At 41.3% G+C, this 15,308-nt stretch overlaps 1 protein-coding gene across 4 annotated transcripts in view; it reads right to left on the bottom strand.

The window, feature by feature from the left end:
* Window positions 1–13,511, bottom strand: part of cngb3.2 (cyclic nucleotide gated channel subunit beta 3, tandem duplicate 2) — a 28,125-nt gene extending 14,614 nt beyond the window's left edge. Inside the window, exons 1-11 of one of the 4 annotated variants that reach the window (XM_036935220.2) lie at window positions 13,081–13,511; window positions 12,381–12,438; window positions 11,590–11,701; window positions 5,268–5,428; window positions 4,722–5,024; window positions 4,206–4,414; window positions 3,737–3,787; window positions 3,477–3,563; window positions 3,144–3,208; window positions 1,027–1,149; window positions 581–722 (exon numbers count right to left, since the gene is read on the bottom strand). In XM_036935220.2, coding sequence (XP_036791115.1) covers window positions 581–722; window positions 1,027–1,149; window positions 3,144–3,208; window positions 3,477–3,563; window positions 3,737–3,787; window positions 4,206–4,414; window positions 4,722–5,024; window positions 5,268–5,428; window positions 11,590–11,701; window positions 12,381–12,438; window positions 13,081–13,263 — 1,494 coding nt within the window. In that variant the 5' untranslated portion in view covers window positions 13,264–13,511. Of the gene's footprint in view, window positions 1–118; window positions 261–580; window positions 723–1,026; window positions 1,150–3,143; window positions 3,209–3,476; window positions 3,564–3,736; window positions 3,788–4,205; window positions 4,415–4,721; window positions 5,025–5,267; window positions 5,429–11,589; window positions 11,702–12,380; window positions 12,439–13,080 lie in introns of all 4 variants that reach the window. The other 3 variants (XM_090189774.1, XM_036935221.2, XM_090189775.1) reach the window with 3 other exon arrangements.
* Window positions 13,512–15,308: the final 1,797 nt, after the last annotated feature.

The raw sequence follows: 15,308 nt of genomic DNA, 5'->3' as shown, positions 1-15,308 counted from the left end.
GGTTAAGGTTTCCAGATGAATCGGGGTAATGGGGGGCTTTGATTATGTCAATAGGAGCTTGAGATCCTAGATGGGAAAGCCTATGGGAGATCTATCTGACTATGTCTCTTCCTGTTACCTGTCCAATCAAACTGGAGAACACGAAGACACCCACAAAAAAGTTTGACAACTGAAAGGTAATCTCAAAGACTGTGTGGGGCTCTGGAAGACCACCGATGTTGATCAGACTGCGGACTGCGTAATAGTAACAACGCAAGTACCTGTAGAGAGGAGTGGGGTATTAGACAGGTATCTGTGTGTGGAGAGGGGGTGGCGTTAGGAGGGGTGCTAGTCTCTCTGCTCCGCAGTAGCTAGTTCATTTGGTTGTGTGTTTTTGACCTCCCTGGCACTGGATCAAAGGTTATGACCAAAGGTTATGATGGGAAAAGTGTTCAAATTGTTTTGGGGGGGGAAATCATTTTTTTGAAGAGAAAAACTGCACCAAAAAAATAAAGAATTGTAGAAAAAAGGAAATTGTCAAACAACAAAACAAAATAAAAGACAAAAATGTGACAAAAATCAAGCACACTTAGAGGACTACCTGGCCAAGAAAGATGGACAAAAAGAAGGCGCCGAAAAAATAGTTGGCCATCTGAAACAACTGGCCGAATAAGGTGTCGGGAAATGGCAACTCTGCGATCATCAGCAGGGATTTCTCCGCATAGAAGAAACTGCTCAGGTAACTAAAAAAAAAACACATAAGGCAGTCCAAATAGACAAAAAATGTATACATAGTCCTGTATGTCTAAATTATGTATATAGATAATCAACTACAAGTAACATGCATGGCTTTAGAACAGTACTTCCTTACAATATTGACATGGATATACAGTGCACAAGTACATGACAAATGAACAAGCTGCAAATGACTAATGTTATACAGAAGATGCGGTCATGCAGTAACTAAAATTGAACAATAACTTGACCTCTGCATAGGTGTGCACTGACAACGGGAGATATACAATTGAGTTGGTGTAATGTACATACGCGCTGCCTTTGCCAGTGTAGACCCATGTGGTCTTGCCGATGCCCTGGTAGGCCGAGGCCACATAGTAGGCGCAGGCGTTGAGGTGGAGCATGAAGAGCAGGTAGCCAATGGTGCGGACCACTCTTGTAACACAGCAAGCAAGGGTATAGCACTTCAAGATACAGTACTAGTCAAAAGTTAGAACACACCTACTCATTCAAGGGTTTTTCTTTATTTTTACTATTTTTACATTGTAGATAACAGTGAAGACTTCAACTATGAACACGTATGGGATCATGTAGTAACCAACATAAGGTTAAACAAATGAAAATATACACCACCATTCAACAGTTTGAGGTCACTTAGAAATGTTTTTGAAAGAAAATATGTTATTTTCTTGTTTTTGAAAGAAAATAACATTTTCTGTCCATTTTAAATAACATCAAATTGATCAGAAATACAGTGTAGACATTGTTAATGTTGTAAATGACTATTGTACTGTACTGTAGCTGGAAGCGGCTGATTTTGAATTAAATATCTATATAGGTGTACAGAGGCCCATTATCAGCAACCATCACTCCTCTGTTCCAACGGCACGTTGTTAGCTAATCCAAGTTGATCATTTTAAAAGTCTTATTGATCATTAATAAATAAATGATGTTAGCACAGCTGAAAACTGTTGTGCTGATTACAACATTAACAATGTCTACACTGTATTTCTGATCAATTTGATGTTATTTGAATGGACAAAAAAAATGCTTTTCTTTCAAAAACAAGGACATTTCTAAGTGACCCCAAACTTTTGAACGGTAGTGTATGTTATATTTGAGATTTTTCAAAGTAGCCACCCTTTGCCTTGATGACAGCTTTGCACACTCTAGGCATTCTCTCAACCGGCTTCATGAGGAATGTTTTTCCAACGGTCTTGAAGGAGTACCCACATATGCTGAGCAGTTGTTGACTGTTTTTTAGTTCACTCCGCAGTCCAACTCATCCCAAACCATCTCAATTGGGTCGAGGTTGGGTGATTGTGGAGGCCAGGTCATCTGATGCAGCACTCCATCACTCTCCTTCTTGGAAAAATAGCCCTTACACATCTTAGAGGTGTGTTGGGTCCTTGTCCTGTTGAAAAACAAATGATAGTCCCACTAAGCGCAAACCAGATGCGATGGTGTATCGCTGCAGAATGCTGTGGAAGCCATGCTGGTTAAGTGTACTTTGAATTCTAAATAAATCACTGACAGTGTCACCAGCAAAGCACCCCCACACCATCACACCTCCTCCTCCATGCTTCACGGTGAGAACCACACATGCGGAGATCATCCATTCACCAACTCTGCGTCTCAAAAATACACGGCAGTTGGAACCAAAAATGTGGACTCATCAGACCAAGGGACAGATTTCCACCAGTCTAATGTCCATTGCTTGTGTTACTTGGCAATTCAACCAGGAAGGCCTGATTCACGCAGTCTCCTCTGAACAGTGGATGTTGAGATGTGTGTGTTACAGTGCCTTGCGAAAGTATTCGGCCCCCTTGAACTTTGCGACCTTTTTCCACATTTCAGGCTTCATACATAAAGATATAAAAAGGTCGCAAAGTTCAAGGGGGCCGAATACTTTCGCAAGGCACTGTACTTGAACTCTGAAGCATTTATTTGGGCTGAAATCTGAGGTGCAGTTAACTCTAATGAACTTATCCTCTGTAGTAGAGGTAAATCTGGGTCTTCCTTTCCTATGGCGGTTCTCATGAGAGCCAGTTTCATCATAGCGCTTGATGGTTTTTGCGACTGCACTTGAAGAGCCACACATGTTAATTGAAATGCATTCCAGGTGACTACCTCATGACGCTGGTTGAGATAATTCCAAGAGTGTGCAGAGCTGCCATCAAGGCAAAGGGTGTCTACTTCGAAGATAGTAAAGACAAAGATAAACCCTTGAATGAGTAGTTGTGTCCCAACGTTTGACTGGTACTGTAAATGTTGCTGTAAAAATGAATATAGAAATGTACTGTATTTGATTGATTGGTTGTTTGATTGACAGTCATGTCGGATTTCATCATATTTGGAGTTGGTACAGTATAAAGGATTGATTCTAGGCAAAACATAGGCATACTTAAGTTGTAAAGTTAGTGACATACCTCCAAATGTAGGCCTTGGACATGAGGCTCTCCAGACGATCACTGAACTCAAAGAATGTGTCCACCTAAAGAAGACCTCAAAATCAACACCCCAAAAGTAGCATAAAAAAAGAGGACCGCAATGAAAGTCTTTTTAGGTTATTGTGTTTTATCCTCGACTGGATTTGGTATATGTATCTGTTGCGGGGTTGCACATTTTAAGCATTTTAAATTGTCAAATAAAATCAAAAAGTAGCAAACATAAAACAGTAGAATCAGTGTTAACAGTTGAGTCATGCTTGTTTCAGCATAAGATGAGTTTGCATAAGTTGACCATAACAGACAATGCTTTACCTTTATCATTCGATTGAATCTGAAGATGGATTTGTACCCGAAATGGAAGCATAGCAAGTCTATGGGTGCCATTGCTATCATGTCCATCTGAGAAAAGAGACAAATAAGTTACAGGAGGTGGTAACTCTGAAGCCCCTGCCTTGAAGACATACAGAAAAAAAAAAGTTTTTTAATCAAATACATAGATGTTAGATGTTTGTGTTAAAGCCATGAAAAATGATCTGCAGTTTATATAAGAAACAATTATATCTTTGAAGTACCTTAAATCTCTCAGAGTTTCTGTAGTACGCTTTGGTTATAATCCTGTCTTTCTGAAAGACAGAACATTAAAAAGATGAAATCACATCTACCTTAGCAATGTTAATGTAGAATACCTGTTTACACAACTACTGCCAGTCCACTGCACACAAGTCTCATTTTGAATACCGGAAGACTGAAAGAGTCTACCTGTGTGGGGAAGTCTATCTGGTCTTTCTAAACACCTTATTAACATATAATTATGAGATGTCATTGGACTATGGGAGAAGACTGACATTTATACCCTGCTGCAAAACGTATGCAATGCAGGTATGCTTAAATTGAGTTGGAATTGTCATCTTGGCCATTTTATTTTTCATATTTAATTGTTCACAAGTGTTCAAACTGTAACACTCACAAAATGCCCTCATAGTTTAAGGACAGTAGGAGCCCTACTTCCTCTGGAGAAAGAGGGAGAGCTGAGGGACTTACAATGATGTCCCCTCCTTTGACGAACTGCTTGCGGGCCTGGAAGAAGATTGAGTCAATGAGATAGATGAAATCAGCCACAAGGTCCATGGTTATCCAGTAAGGGATCCACTCCGGGGTGTGGTAGGGGAAACACAGACGAGCCGTCATGAACCAGGTGTTGTAGTTGAAGGCCAGAGTCACCAGAGTGAGCCACGCGATGTACGTGTGATCTACAGAGAGAGGAGGAAAGGGAGAACGTATGAGGAGAGAGAGAGAGACAGGATGGAGGGAGAGAGAGAGAGAGAGAGAGAACAAGAGAGGGGGACAGAGTGAGATAGATAATGAATCAATGTAAAAAGCTACGGTGCAAGTAGTTGCAAGGCCCGAATCCAAACTCTTTACTATTACTGCATTAAACACTGAAAAGTAACATACATGCAATACATCATTGTATTGCATGGCCAATTATTTACAAAACAATTTCAGTAGATGTTGCTTACCAGTTTACCAGCAGCAGAGTTGGCATACAGTACGTACCTGAGAATGGATCGATGGTGGATGGCAGCACTGAGTCCATCGCATCCTCGATAGGTTTTAGCCTCCTGTCAAGGAAGGCGGCAACTTCCTGGCCAACAGTTGGTTTGACCACAGGCTCCGATGCTTTTGCTTCATCTTTCGCTTTTTGCTCTGCCGCTTTCTTCTCCGCCATCTCCTGCTTTTTCTTCTCTGCCTCCTCTTTCTTTTTTAAGTCTTCCCCTTCTTTCTTTATCCTATCTTGCTCTTCTTTTATTAGCCTCTCGTTCATTAATATTTCATAATCCTTTTTTCGATAAATGGGAGCTTGAGTAGAATAAAGGATTCAAACATTACAAAGTTACATCCTATGAAAACCCATAGTCCACAAATATAGCTAAGGAGTCAGATAGCTTCAGCACCGTTTTGTGTCAAATATCTAACAGGTTATCAGGGTACAACTAAATAAAGAACAAACTAAATATGTGTATCCTCTGTGTATTTGAATCCCTTATGACTCCCAATGAATCCACTTGATTTCTTATGACTACCTTGAGTGTGGAAACTTACTGACTGGAGGGCTGAATTCAGGTGAGGATGCGTGTGGGTCTATGAGCTTCTCTCTGTATATTTCTGTTCTCTCTCTCATCCTCTTCACTATGACCCGGAGCTGATCATCAGAGTACCTATTTACCACTATAGGAGGTGGTGGAGGAGGGGGAACTTCTTCTCTGGAAAGGAAAATAAAATCACTTGACAGTGTGTTTCACCATTACTGATCCCGATTTACATTGCCCTTATTGCAGAATTATTTAAAAATACAACTCTTTCAGGAAGTTAACTGTGTCAATACTGTCAATACTGTCTCATGTTTTTGTTTTGAGTGGCAGTCATTTTGTGCCAACTCATGCCAGAGCACAAACAGATCTGGGACCTCAGACATTATCTCAGTTTTGCTCAATTTCAACTGTATAAGTTGGTGAAACACTATAAACGTATAAAGTGTTCCCTCTGCTGGAAAAAACACCACATTACACCCTGCTTTAAAAGGGAACTGCACCTGTTGATTTGGCCTCGTTTTTTTGGCTTGCTCCTCAAGAAATGCTGATGGCCATGACAGAAGCAAAAGATGTTATTAACTGATCTCATTGTTCTATCTGTGCCTACCATGAGTTGGCTTGGGGGTGTGGTTTGATGTGGGTGTTTCCTGTGTGTGTCCTTGCCACCAATCTGTCAGAACCTTGCCTGCAGTTGTCTCCCGCCACTATATAACAACAAACAAACCCCCTGCAGGTTGATTTCAATAACTACAGGCAGATGTACAGTATGGTGATATGTCGGATGAAGCTTTGAATAGGTCAGTAGCCTACAGAGTAATATGAGAACAATGAAATTGCTTTATTTTTGTAAACATTCTAAATTACAGCGACTTCAGAAAGTATTCACACCCCTTGACATTTTGCACATTTTGTTGTGTTACAAAGTGGGATTAAAATGGATTTAAGTCATTTTTTTGTCAATGATTTACACAAAATACTCTGTCAAAGTGGAAGAAATATTCTGAAGAATATATATATATAAAACTCAGCAAAAAAAATAAACGTCTTCTCACTGTCAACTGCATTTATTTTCAGCAAACTTAAAATGTGTTAAATATTTGTATGAACATAACAATATTCAACAGAGGAGATGGGTATGTTCCTGACAACTTGTCCGAGTTGAAAGACACAGACTGGCTGGGCGACTTTGCTTTCGGCGTGGACATATTTGGGCATCTGAACAATCTAAATGTGAAACTGCAGGCAAATTGTGTTCTTGTGCAGGAACTGTATTCCAACGTGAAAGCATTCAATGCTTCTGTTGTTCTCCAGACAAATGAGCAGCAGGGGCGCACTGAGACATACAGTAGCACTTTGATCGACCTACATGCTGAGTTTTCCCGCCGTTTCTCAGACTTCACCAAGATTGAGACTGAGCTGAAGCTTGTTTCATGCCCCTGTCACAATTGGAGCTCATCGACATCCAACGTGACAGTGCTTTGGAGGAGGAGAAGTACAAAACAGCAACAATAGACCAGTGCGATGGCTCACTGAATGAAACACGCCCTAAGGAGGCTTGTTTCATTCAGGTCCACACGTGTGTGTGAACAAATGTTCTCGGTCATGAATTACCACAAATCCCATCACAGGTCAAATTGAACAAATGACCACTTGTCAGCTGTTCTGAGAATCTCTACATCAATGATGACACCAGACTTTGATGCCAATGCCAAGAGTGGTGACCAGACCCATTGTTCATATTAAGACTGGAATAACCGTGACCGGGGTAGGCAAGGATTACGCTTTTTCATGGTGATGGTTATGCAGTGAGCATGATCCAGCAATGATCTTGGATACAGGTAATAACTAATCAGTCAGATTTGGGCTGAGGTGATTGGATAACTGTAAATATGGCTCACGATGGAGATAAGAATCGTGCCTTAATATGCTTTAAAAAACAGACCCTTCCAAATGAAACGGATGTCCTTTCCATATGTTTCACTCAAATTTGAGAATCGTTTTTTTACACATCTGCTATTACATGTTGCATGTCTCCAGTCATGAAATGTACAGTATATCCATTTTTAAGTTTGCATATTGTGACTAAGATTGTACTTTACAAGGGTAAAGGATCTGTGTGTGTTTTTGACTGTGTCTTTGTAGTTATAAATTATATAAATGTTGTGAAAAATGTGAAATCTGTTTACTAAAAACAAGGGTAGTGATGGTGCAAGGGTATAATTGTTCCGCAAGCATTTGTACACCTACAGTACACTAGTAGTTCCGTGTCAATTTGCAAATGAATAAAGGCTTCACATGTTTTGTCACGCATATAGTATGTCTCCCTTCACTTGGTTTCAAAAACTCAATGTGGCCATTGAGCCAAAAGGTTGCCCACCCCTGGGTTAGGGTATGGGCAGGTATAAGCTACGGACAACGAACACAAATGGCATTATATTGATGGCAATTTGAATGTACAGAGATATCGTGATGAGATCCTGAGGCCCATTGTCATGTCATTCATCTGCCACCATCACCTCATGTTTCAGCATTATAATGCACAGCCCCATGTCACAAGGATCTGTACATAATTCCTAGAAGCTGAAAATGTCCCAGTTCTGGGCTTCCCGAGTGGCGCAGTGGTCTAAGGCACTGCATCGCAGTGCTAGCTGTGCCACTAGAGATTCTGGGTTCGAGCCCAGGCTCTGTAGCAGCCGGCCGCGACCGGGAGGCCTATGGGGCGGCACACAATTGGCCCAGCGTCGTCCGGGTTAGGGAGGGTTTGGCCGGCAGGGATATCCTTGTCTCATCGCGCACTAGCAACTCCTGTGGCGGGCCGGGCACAGTGCACGCTGACACAGGTCGCCAGGTGTAAGGTGTTTCCTCCAACACATTGGTGCGGCTGGAATTGTTGCATGAATGAATAAATGAAGGACATTTTATTTTCGTGTCAAATCAACAATTGGCAACCCATCCCTTAAGGTATTAATTGACACATGAACAAACATTACAATGATTCACTATGGGAATTAAATGATAATTTTTCTTCCGGCATTCGCTGCATTACAGAAAAATACAGTACATCAATACATAATAGTAAATACGGTTATCCAAACAATAACTACATCCCCAGAGCAGTACAATAATATACATACATACATACATACATACATACATACATACATACATGTACATACAGTGGGGAGAACAAGTATTTGATACACTGCCGATATTTGCAGGTTTTCCTACTTACAAAGCATGTAGGGGTCTGTAATTTGTATCATAGGTACACTTCAACTATGAGAGACGGAATCTAAAACAAAATCCAGAAAATCACATGTATGATTTTTAAGTAATTCATTTGCATTATATTTCATGACATAAGTATTTGATACATCAGAAAAGCAAAACTTAATAATTGGTACAGAAACCTCTGTTTGCAATGACAGAGATCATACGTTTCCTGTAGTTCTTGACCAGGTTTGCACACACTGCAGCAGGGATTTTGGCCCACTCCTCCATACAGACCTTCTCCAGATCCTTCAGGTTTCGGGGCTGTCGCTGGGCAATACGGACTTTCAGCTCCCTCCAAAGAGATGCTTCTTACGGAGCCACTCCTTAGTTGCCTGGCTGTGTGTTTCGGGTTGTTGTCATGCTGGAAAACCCAGCCACGACCCATCTTCAATGCTCTTACTGAGGGAAGGAGGTTGTTGGCCAAGATCTCGCGATACATGGCCCCATCCATCCTCCCCTCAATACGGTGCAGTCGTCCTGTCCCCTTTGCAGAAAAGCATCCCCAAAGAATGATGTTTCCACCTCCATGCTTCACGGTAGGGTTGGTGTTCTTGGGGTTGTACTCATCCTTCTTCTTCCTCCAAACACAGCGAGTGGAGTTTAGACCAAAAAGCTATATTTTTGTCTCATCAGACCACATGACCTTCTCCCATTCTTCCTCTGGATCATCCAGATGGTCATTGGCAAACTTCAGACGGGCCTGGACATGCGCTGGCTTGAGAAGGGGGACCTTGCGTGCGCTGCAGGATTTTAATCCATGACGGCGTAGTGTGTTACTAATGGTTTTCTGTGAGACTGTGGTCCCAGCTCTCTTCAGGTCATTGACCAGGTCCTGCCATGTAGTTCTGGGCTGATCCCTCACCTTCCTCATGATCATTGATGCCCCACGAGGTGAGATCTTGCATGAAGCCCCAGACCGAGGGTGATTGACCGTCATCTTGAACTGCTTCGATTTTCTAATAATTGCGCCAACAGTTGTTGCTTTCTCACCAGCTGCTTGCCTATTGTCCTGTAGCTCATCCCAGCCTTGTGCAGGTCTACAATTTTAACCCTGATGTCCTTACACAGCTCTCTAGTCTTGGCCATTGTGGAGAGGTTGGAGTCTGTTTGATTGAGTGTGTGGACAGGTGTATTTTATACAGGTAACGAGTTCAAACAGGTGCAGTTAATACAGCTAATGAGTGGAGAACAGGAGGGCTTCTTAAAGAAAAACTAACAGGTCTGTGAGAGCCGGAATTCTTACTGGTTGGTAGGTGATCAAATACTTATGTCATGCAATAAAATGCTAATTAATTACTTAAAAATCATACAATGTGATTTTCTGGATTTTTGTTTTAGATTCCGTCTCTCACAGTTGAAGTGTACCTATGATAAAAATTACAGACCTCTACATGCTTTGTAAGTAGGAAACACTGCCGATTTTGCAGGTTTTCAAATACTTGTTCTCCCCACTGTATATACATACATACCATATGCAGACCAATAAATACAGAAAAAAGAAACAGAAGTCACTTGAACCCAGTCTGACACAAAGAGAAGATTCATATGGTAGACGCCACATAATGCCAGGGTTTATCTTGTGTGCTTTCTGGAATAAGAGCAAGTGTATATCATGGTAGAAAGGGCAATAGAGTATTAAATGAGTTTCATTCTCTATTTCTTCGAGGTCACAATAATTATATAGTCTTTCCTCTTCCATTTCATCACAATACCAACCTGTTTCAATACGCAGAGACAATATCCCTGATTTTACCTGTTTCAATTCACAGAGACAATATCCCTGATCTGACCTGTTTCAATACACATAGACAATATCCCTGATCTTACCTGTTTCAATACGCAGAGACAATATCCTCGATCTGACATGTTTCAATACGCAGAGACAATATCCCTGATCTGACCTGTTTCAATACACAGAGACAATATTCCTGAACTTACCTGTGCACATAGCGATCTCTTGTTGTGTATTTATATTTTTGATCAGTATAAAATGCAACATTTTGGTTTTGGTTTTAAAGTGAAATGACACCCAAAACTGATATTTTGTTATTTTTCCTTTGTCCACTGTTGATACAGTCCCAACATGTTTTGTGTGTCAGCAGTCAAGTTTTCAAGATATTGGACTTTCAAGAAACAAGTGTCACAGCCACATGCTTCTTGAAAGTCCAATTTCTTGAAAACTTGACTGCTGACATGCAAAACATTTTAGGACTGAACAATGGTATAATGAAAAAAATACAAAACAATCGTTTTTGAGTGGATTACCCTTTAACAAGCAATATTGGTGTGCAAAGCCATGGTATTATTATTATTTTTTACCATAACTCTATTCATACTTTACTACTGCCCCTGTAGCCAAATTGTTCCATATCTATTTTTATATAGGCCTTAATTTTCTGCAAAAACACACTCAGTCATCACACAGTGTAGGCTAAATCTACAAATTAATTTGTTCAGCTACTGACGAACAGTCAAACTGCAGTTGCATCAACATGACTAAAGGGATCCCCTTGGCTAAAGGGATCACCATGACGTTAATACTGGATTTGTTTTCATTTTTTTTTGTTTCTTAGCCTCGCTAACCATAAGCAGCTCCGGTGAGCTTCGATCAGCTAATCTTCTTATCTCGTTTCAGCTCCTCTCTCTCTCCTTTAATCTGCATGTTTCTTTGCTGTGGGATATAGATCCTATAGATCACGCCTGTGTTTGTCTCTTACTCGGACTGAGAGATCTTCTCCACTCTCTGTGTCAGCCTTGATTAGATTATTAATTTGATACTGATTTGGTGTTAAGATCTCTTGGGAGGTGGCCATTTTGGAAGGGGTTCAAATTCGGTCAACCTCCCATTGTGTGGTTCAAGAGAAGGTGAGTAGGTTACTTTCACTCACACTCTTCTCCTTAAGGGTGTTACCAATATTTACTATACATACTGTAAGTAAGTGCCAGTGTTGGAAGTTGAAGAGAGCCTTCTATGGAGAGTTACCAAAGCCATAACCAAATCTCCAGCTCTAAATGTTGGGAGGGACTAATGGAGAATGAACACAAGGTACTGCACTTACCCCTCTGCTTCCTCCTGGCCAGGGTTGGCTGGGGTAGCGGCTGGGGCTGCAGCTGGAGCCGCAGCAGATGCTGGAGAAGTGGCTGAAGCCGGGGCTGGGTTATGTGCAGGCTCTGCGAAGACCGGCGGGGATGGCAGTTTCAATCAAGGTGTACAAGGAAAAAACAGAGAAACAAACAATATATACCAGGTCTAAGAGGCATTCTGATGTCTTTATTTAATAAGATAAATCCATAAAATAACTATCAACTATTTAATCTGCCACAGAAACATCTAGACATGAAATCTTGGGGTGTATGAGCCTTTGTGAGGAGCTTCCTAAGTAGTTTCCTGCATGGTCACAACAGAAAGGAGATGGGGGACATGGGGGGGGGGTTCTCTGTGACCAGTCTTGTGAATCTTGGCCATCTGCTACAGTAACAGACTGGACGCTAATGCATTAATGCAGATGAACCAATGTGACCATTGACCTGAATAGCTTTAACTTCTTGCTCACCTCACTGCTCCATTTAAAGTATAAGCAGATAGTTGAGCTGTCTATATCCAACTACAATAGCTAACCAGCCAAGACATGCCCCACCTCAGCCTCACAGTAAAGTAAAACATACAGGACAACAACCAACATTTTGAAATAAGTTTTTGTTTGCTTGTACCTTGTCAGTAACGGCTTGCCTTACAAGGACAGTAGAAAAGCTCAAACTATATTTAATCAAGCATAAACATGATCCAAAACATTCAGGAGCTAGCTCTAAGCAATGAGAAGCAGCAGGAATGAGCCAACAGACTCTTTACCTGCTGGTTTATCCTCTTTCTTGGCCCCATTTTCTTTATCTGCAGGCTTATGTTCCTGCTGAGATGAGTAACATTGCCTCAAAGTCAAACTCTCATCTTCATTATTCAAGTCATTGTGATTAGAGGACATTTTAATTTCGGAGACAATTTCCAACAGAGGGAGTAGATCTACCATTCAGCAACAAAACACTACTCGTGACAGACAGTTTCAAATTAAGGTCTAATCATAATGCAATGAATTTGAATGTGCCTTTAAGTAATGAACAACTGATATGGGACAAATGAAAGAAAAAAACAACAATCATGATTCAATAGTTTTTTTGCCTGAAGAATAGAAACACATGGAGAATGGAGAAGAATTGATTGCTACAAGCAAAGCATTGGAATCCAGAGTGCAAATCTAATAGCAAAAACATGATAATGCAACATTAAGTTGCTTGATATTTCTGAATGTTAGACATTGTTGGTCCTTACAAAATGTAACGAGAAAACAGAAATGAAAAAGCCAGGATAACAAATATTGCACAAATTTATTTTATGATAACCGTTATTAACATAAGCATTACTTTGTCCAAGCATCATTGGACAGGGATAATCATTCAGCTACACTAGCCTACAATATGTTGTTAGTATGCTGCACATAACACAGTGGATCAGCCTAATGCTGCTACAGTATTGGGATGAACCAGTGGTATCTTACCTTAGCAGGTGCAGGAGCTGGGGCCGGGGCTGGAATAGGGGCCGCGGCTGGGGCAGGGTCCGCGGCTGGGGCAGGGACCGCGGCTGGGGCAGAGGCCGCGGCTGAGGCAGAGGCCAAGGCTGGAGCAGAGACCGGGGCTGCTGGAGGTTGGGGGATAAACATCCTCTTCAATTTGCCAAACATGGCTGTATAGCTGGGTAGCCAACAGACTCTGCTGTGGACAGAGGTGGTGGTAGTGAGTTCCCCTCCAAGCTTTTCCCTTTCCCTGTTCTCTTCTCTCTCTGTCTCTCTATGTCATGCTCAGCTATACAGTCCTCTAGGTTGCTGTCCCCATAACCTGCGGACCTCTGATAGAATTAGGCCTCTGATGCTGTTAGACCCACTAATACAGCACACTAATAACCTCCTCTGAGGCAAGCAGCCCCCACTTTAGGGGCCGGCCTGGCAGGGTGTGTAAGTCCATTGCCAGCTATCATAATGAGAACAAATTGGCTTTGTAAGTCACCACCGAGGGGGGGGGGAATCAGGATAATCTCTGAACACTGAAAGTACAATACAGACTATCTGCCAGACTCAATAAGTTGTCCCAGAGTATTTCATCGGAGGTTAAGTTAATGTGCCTATATCTATTGGCTACGATATGATATATGCAGAATTTGTTTTGCGCCCACGCTACAAACTGCTATATTGACCCACTAATAAATGACTAGTAAACGCCCAGTGCAATACTTTTGTGAATTTTTGTATTTTTTATTAATTCTGATTTTTTTTCAGGGCGTGCTGCAGCACCCTTCAGCACCCCTACTTCCCACAGCTATGATAATGTCCATTCTTCTTGTGAACCATCAATTACATAGTCCACAGCCAGGCAGGCATTCAGTAGAGTAAATAAAGATCTGGCAGACAGGCATACTGGAGCTCGGTGCGTCAATTGGCCCATAAACTTAGATATCACTTACTTAATTAAACCCCATTTATACTATACGTGCCAATGGGGGGATTACTTTAGTGTCTCCTGGGTGAATGTGACACAGGTAAACAAATACAACATGCTACAGTGAAGAAATCTTTTAAAGTTCAAACCAAGTTACGGCCAACAGTATGCCCACAATTTATAGGCAACTATTTGCCTTCTGCATAGACCGGTAAGTGTAATGTAAGCTACTTTAGTAGGCCTATTATAAAATGTGCCATTGTTTTGCATTTAGTTTTAGAAGGGATGCGGGGTTTTCTTCCATGTTCAAGCATCTCAACTGAATTTTGATGCACTGTTTGGTTTCAGAACTAAGAACCTGCCATAAAATACTGCTGAGGTCAAATCGAATCAAACTGTATTTGTTACATGCACCAAATACAACAGCTGTAGACCTTACAGTGAAATGCTTACTTACAAGCCCTTAACCAACAATGCAGTTTTAAGAAAAATACTTAAGGTTCGCTGCAACTTGGTCTCAGAGCATTTCATATTATTCTGTATGTAAATCCGAGAGACTACTTTTAGTATGATAGGGTACGTTTCGTATGGTATGTATTAATTTGTTGACATATGATAGGAAGAGTGGCGCTGAAGGAGATGGATGCCGTTTTACTCTCCTGTAACCAATTGTGCTATTGTGTATGTTTTTTCGCGATATTTGTAACTTATTTTGTACATAATGTTTCTGCCACCGTGTATTGTGACCGAAAAAGAGCTTCTAGATAACAGGACAGTGATTACTCACCCCATACTGGAGGAATACTTTTTCTTCAACGAGACAGATGGGAAAGATTTACTTCAGGCGCCCGACAAAGGCCCTCATCCCAGTCATTCGCAGGAGAAAGAGATGGACATATCGTAAACGAAGGTCCGGGTACCTTGTAAGGATCCGTCACCGAGAGGGTAATCTACCTTTACCTTCGGTCCTATTAGCAAATGTACAATCAATCTAAAATAAAATAGACAAACTACGATCACGTATATATCCTACCAACGGGACATTAAAAACTGTGTTATCTTATGTTTCACCAAGTCGTGGCTGAACAACGACATGAATAACATACAGCTGGCGGGTTTATGCTTTTTCGGCAGGATAGAACATCGGCCTCTGGTAAGACAAGGGGTGGCGGTCTATGTATATTTATAAACAGCAGCTGCTGCACAAAATCTAAGGAAGTCTCGAGGTTTTGCTCACCTGAGGTAGAGTCTCTCATCATAAGCTGTAGACCACACTATTTACCAAGAGATTTTA

The sequence above is a fragment of the Oncorhynchus mykiss genome, chromosome 11 (genome assembly GCF_057628025.1).
Source record: "Oncorhynchus mykiss isolate SJ-2025 chromosome 11, ASM5762802v1, whole genome shotgun sequence".
Classification (NCBI taxonomy): Eukaryota; Metazoa; Chordata; class Actinopteri; order Salmoniformes; family Salmonidae; genus Oncorhynchus; species Oncorhynchus mykiss.
The sequence above is the reverse complement of the archived record's forward strand: the minus strand, read 5'-3'. Positions and strand labels throughout refer to the sequence as shown.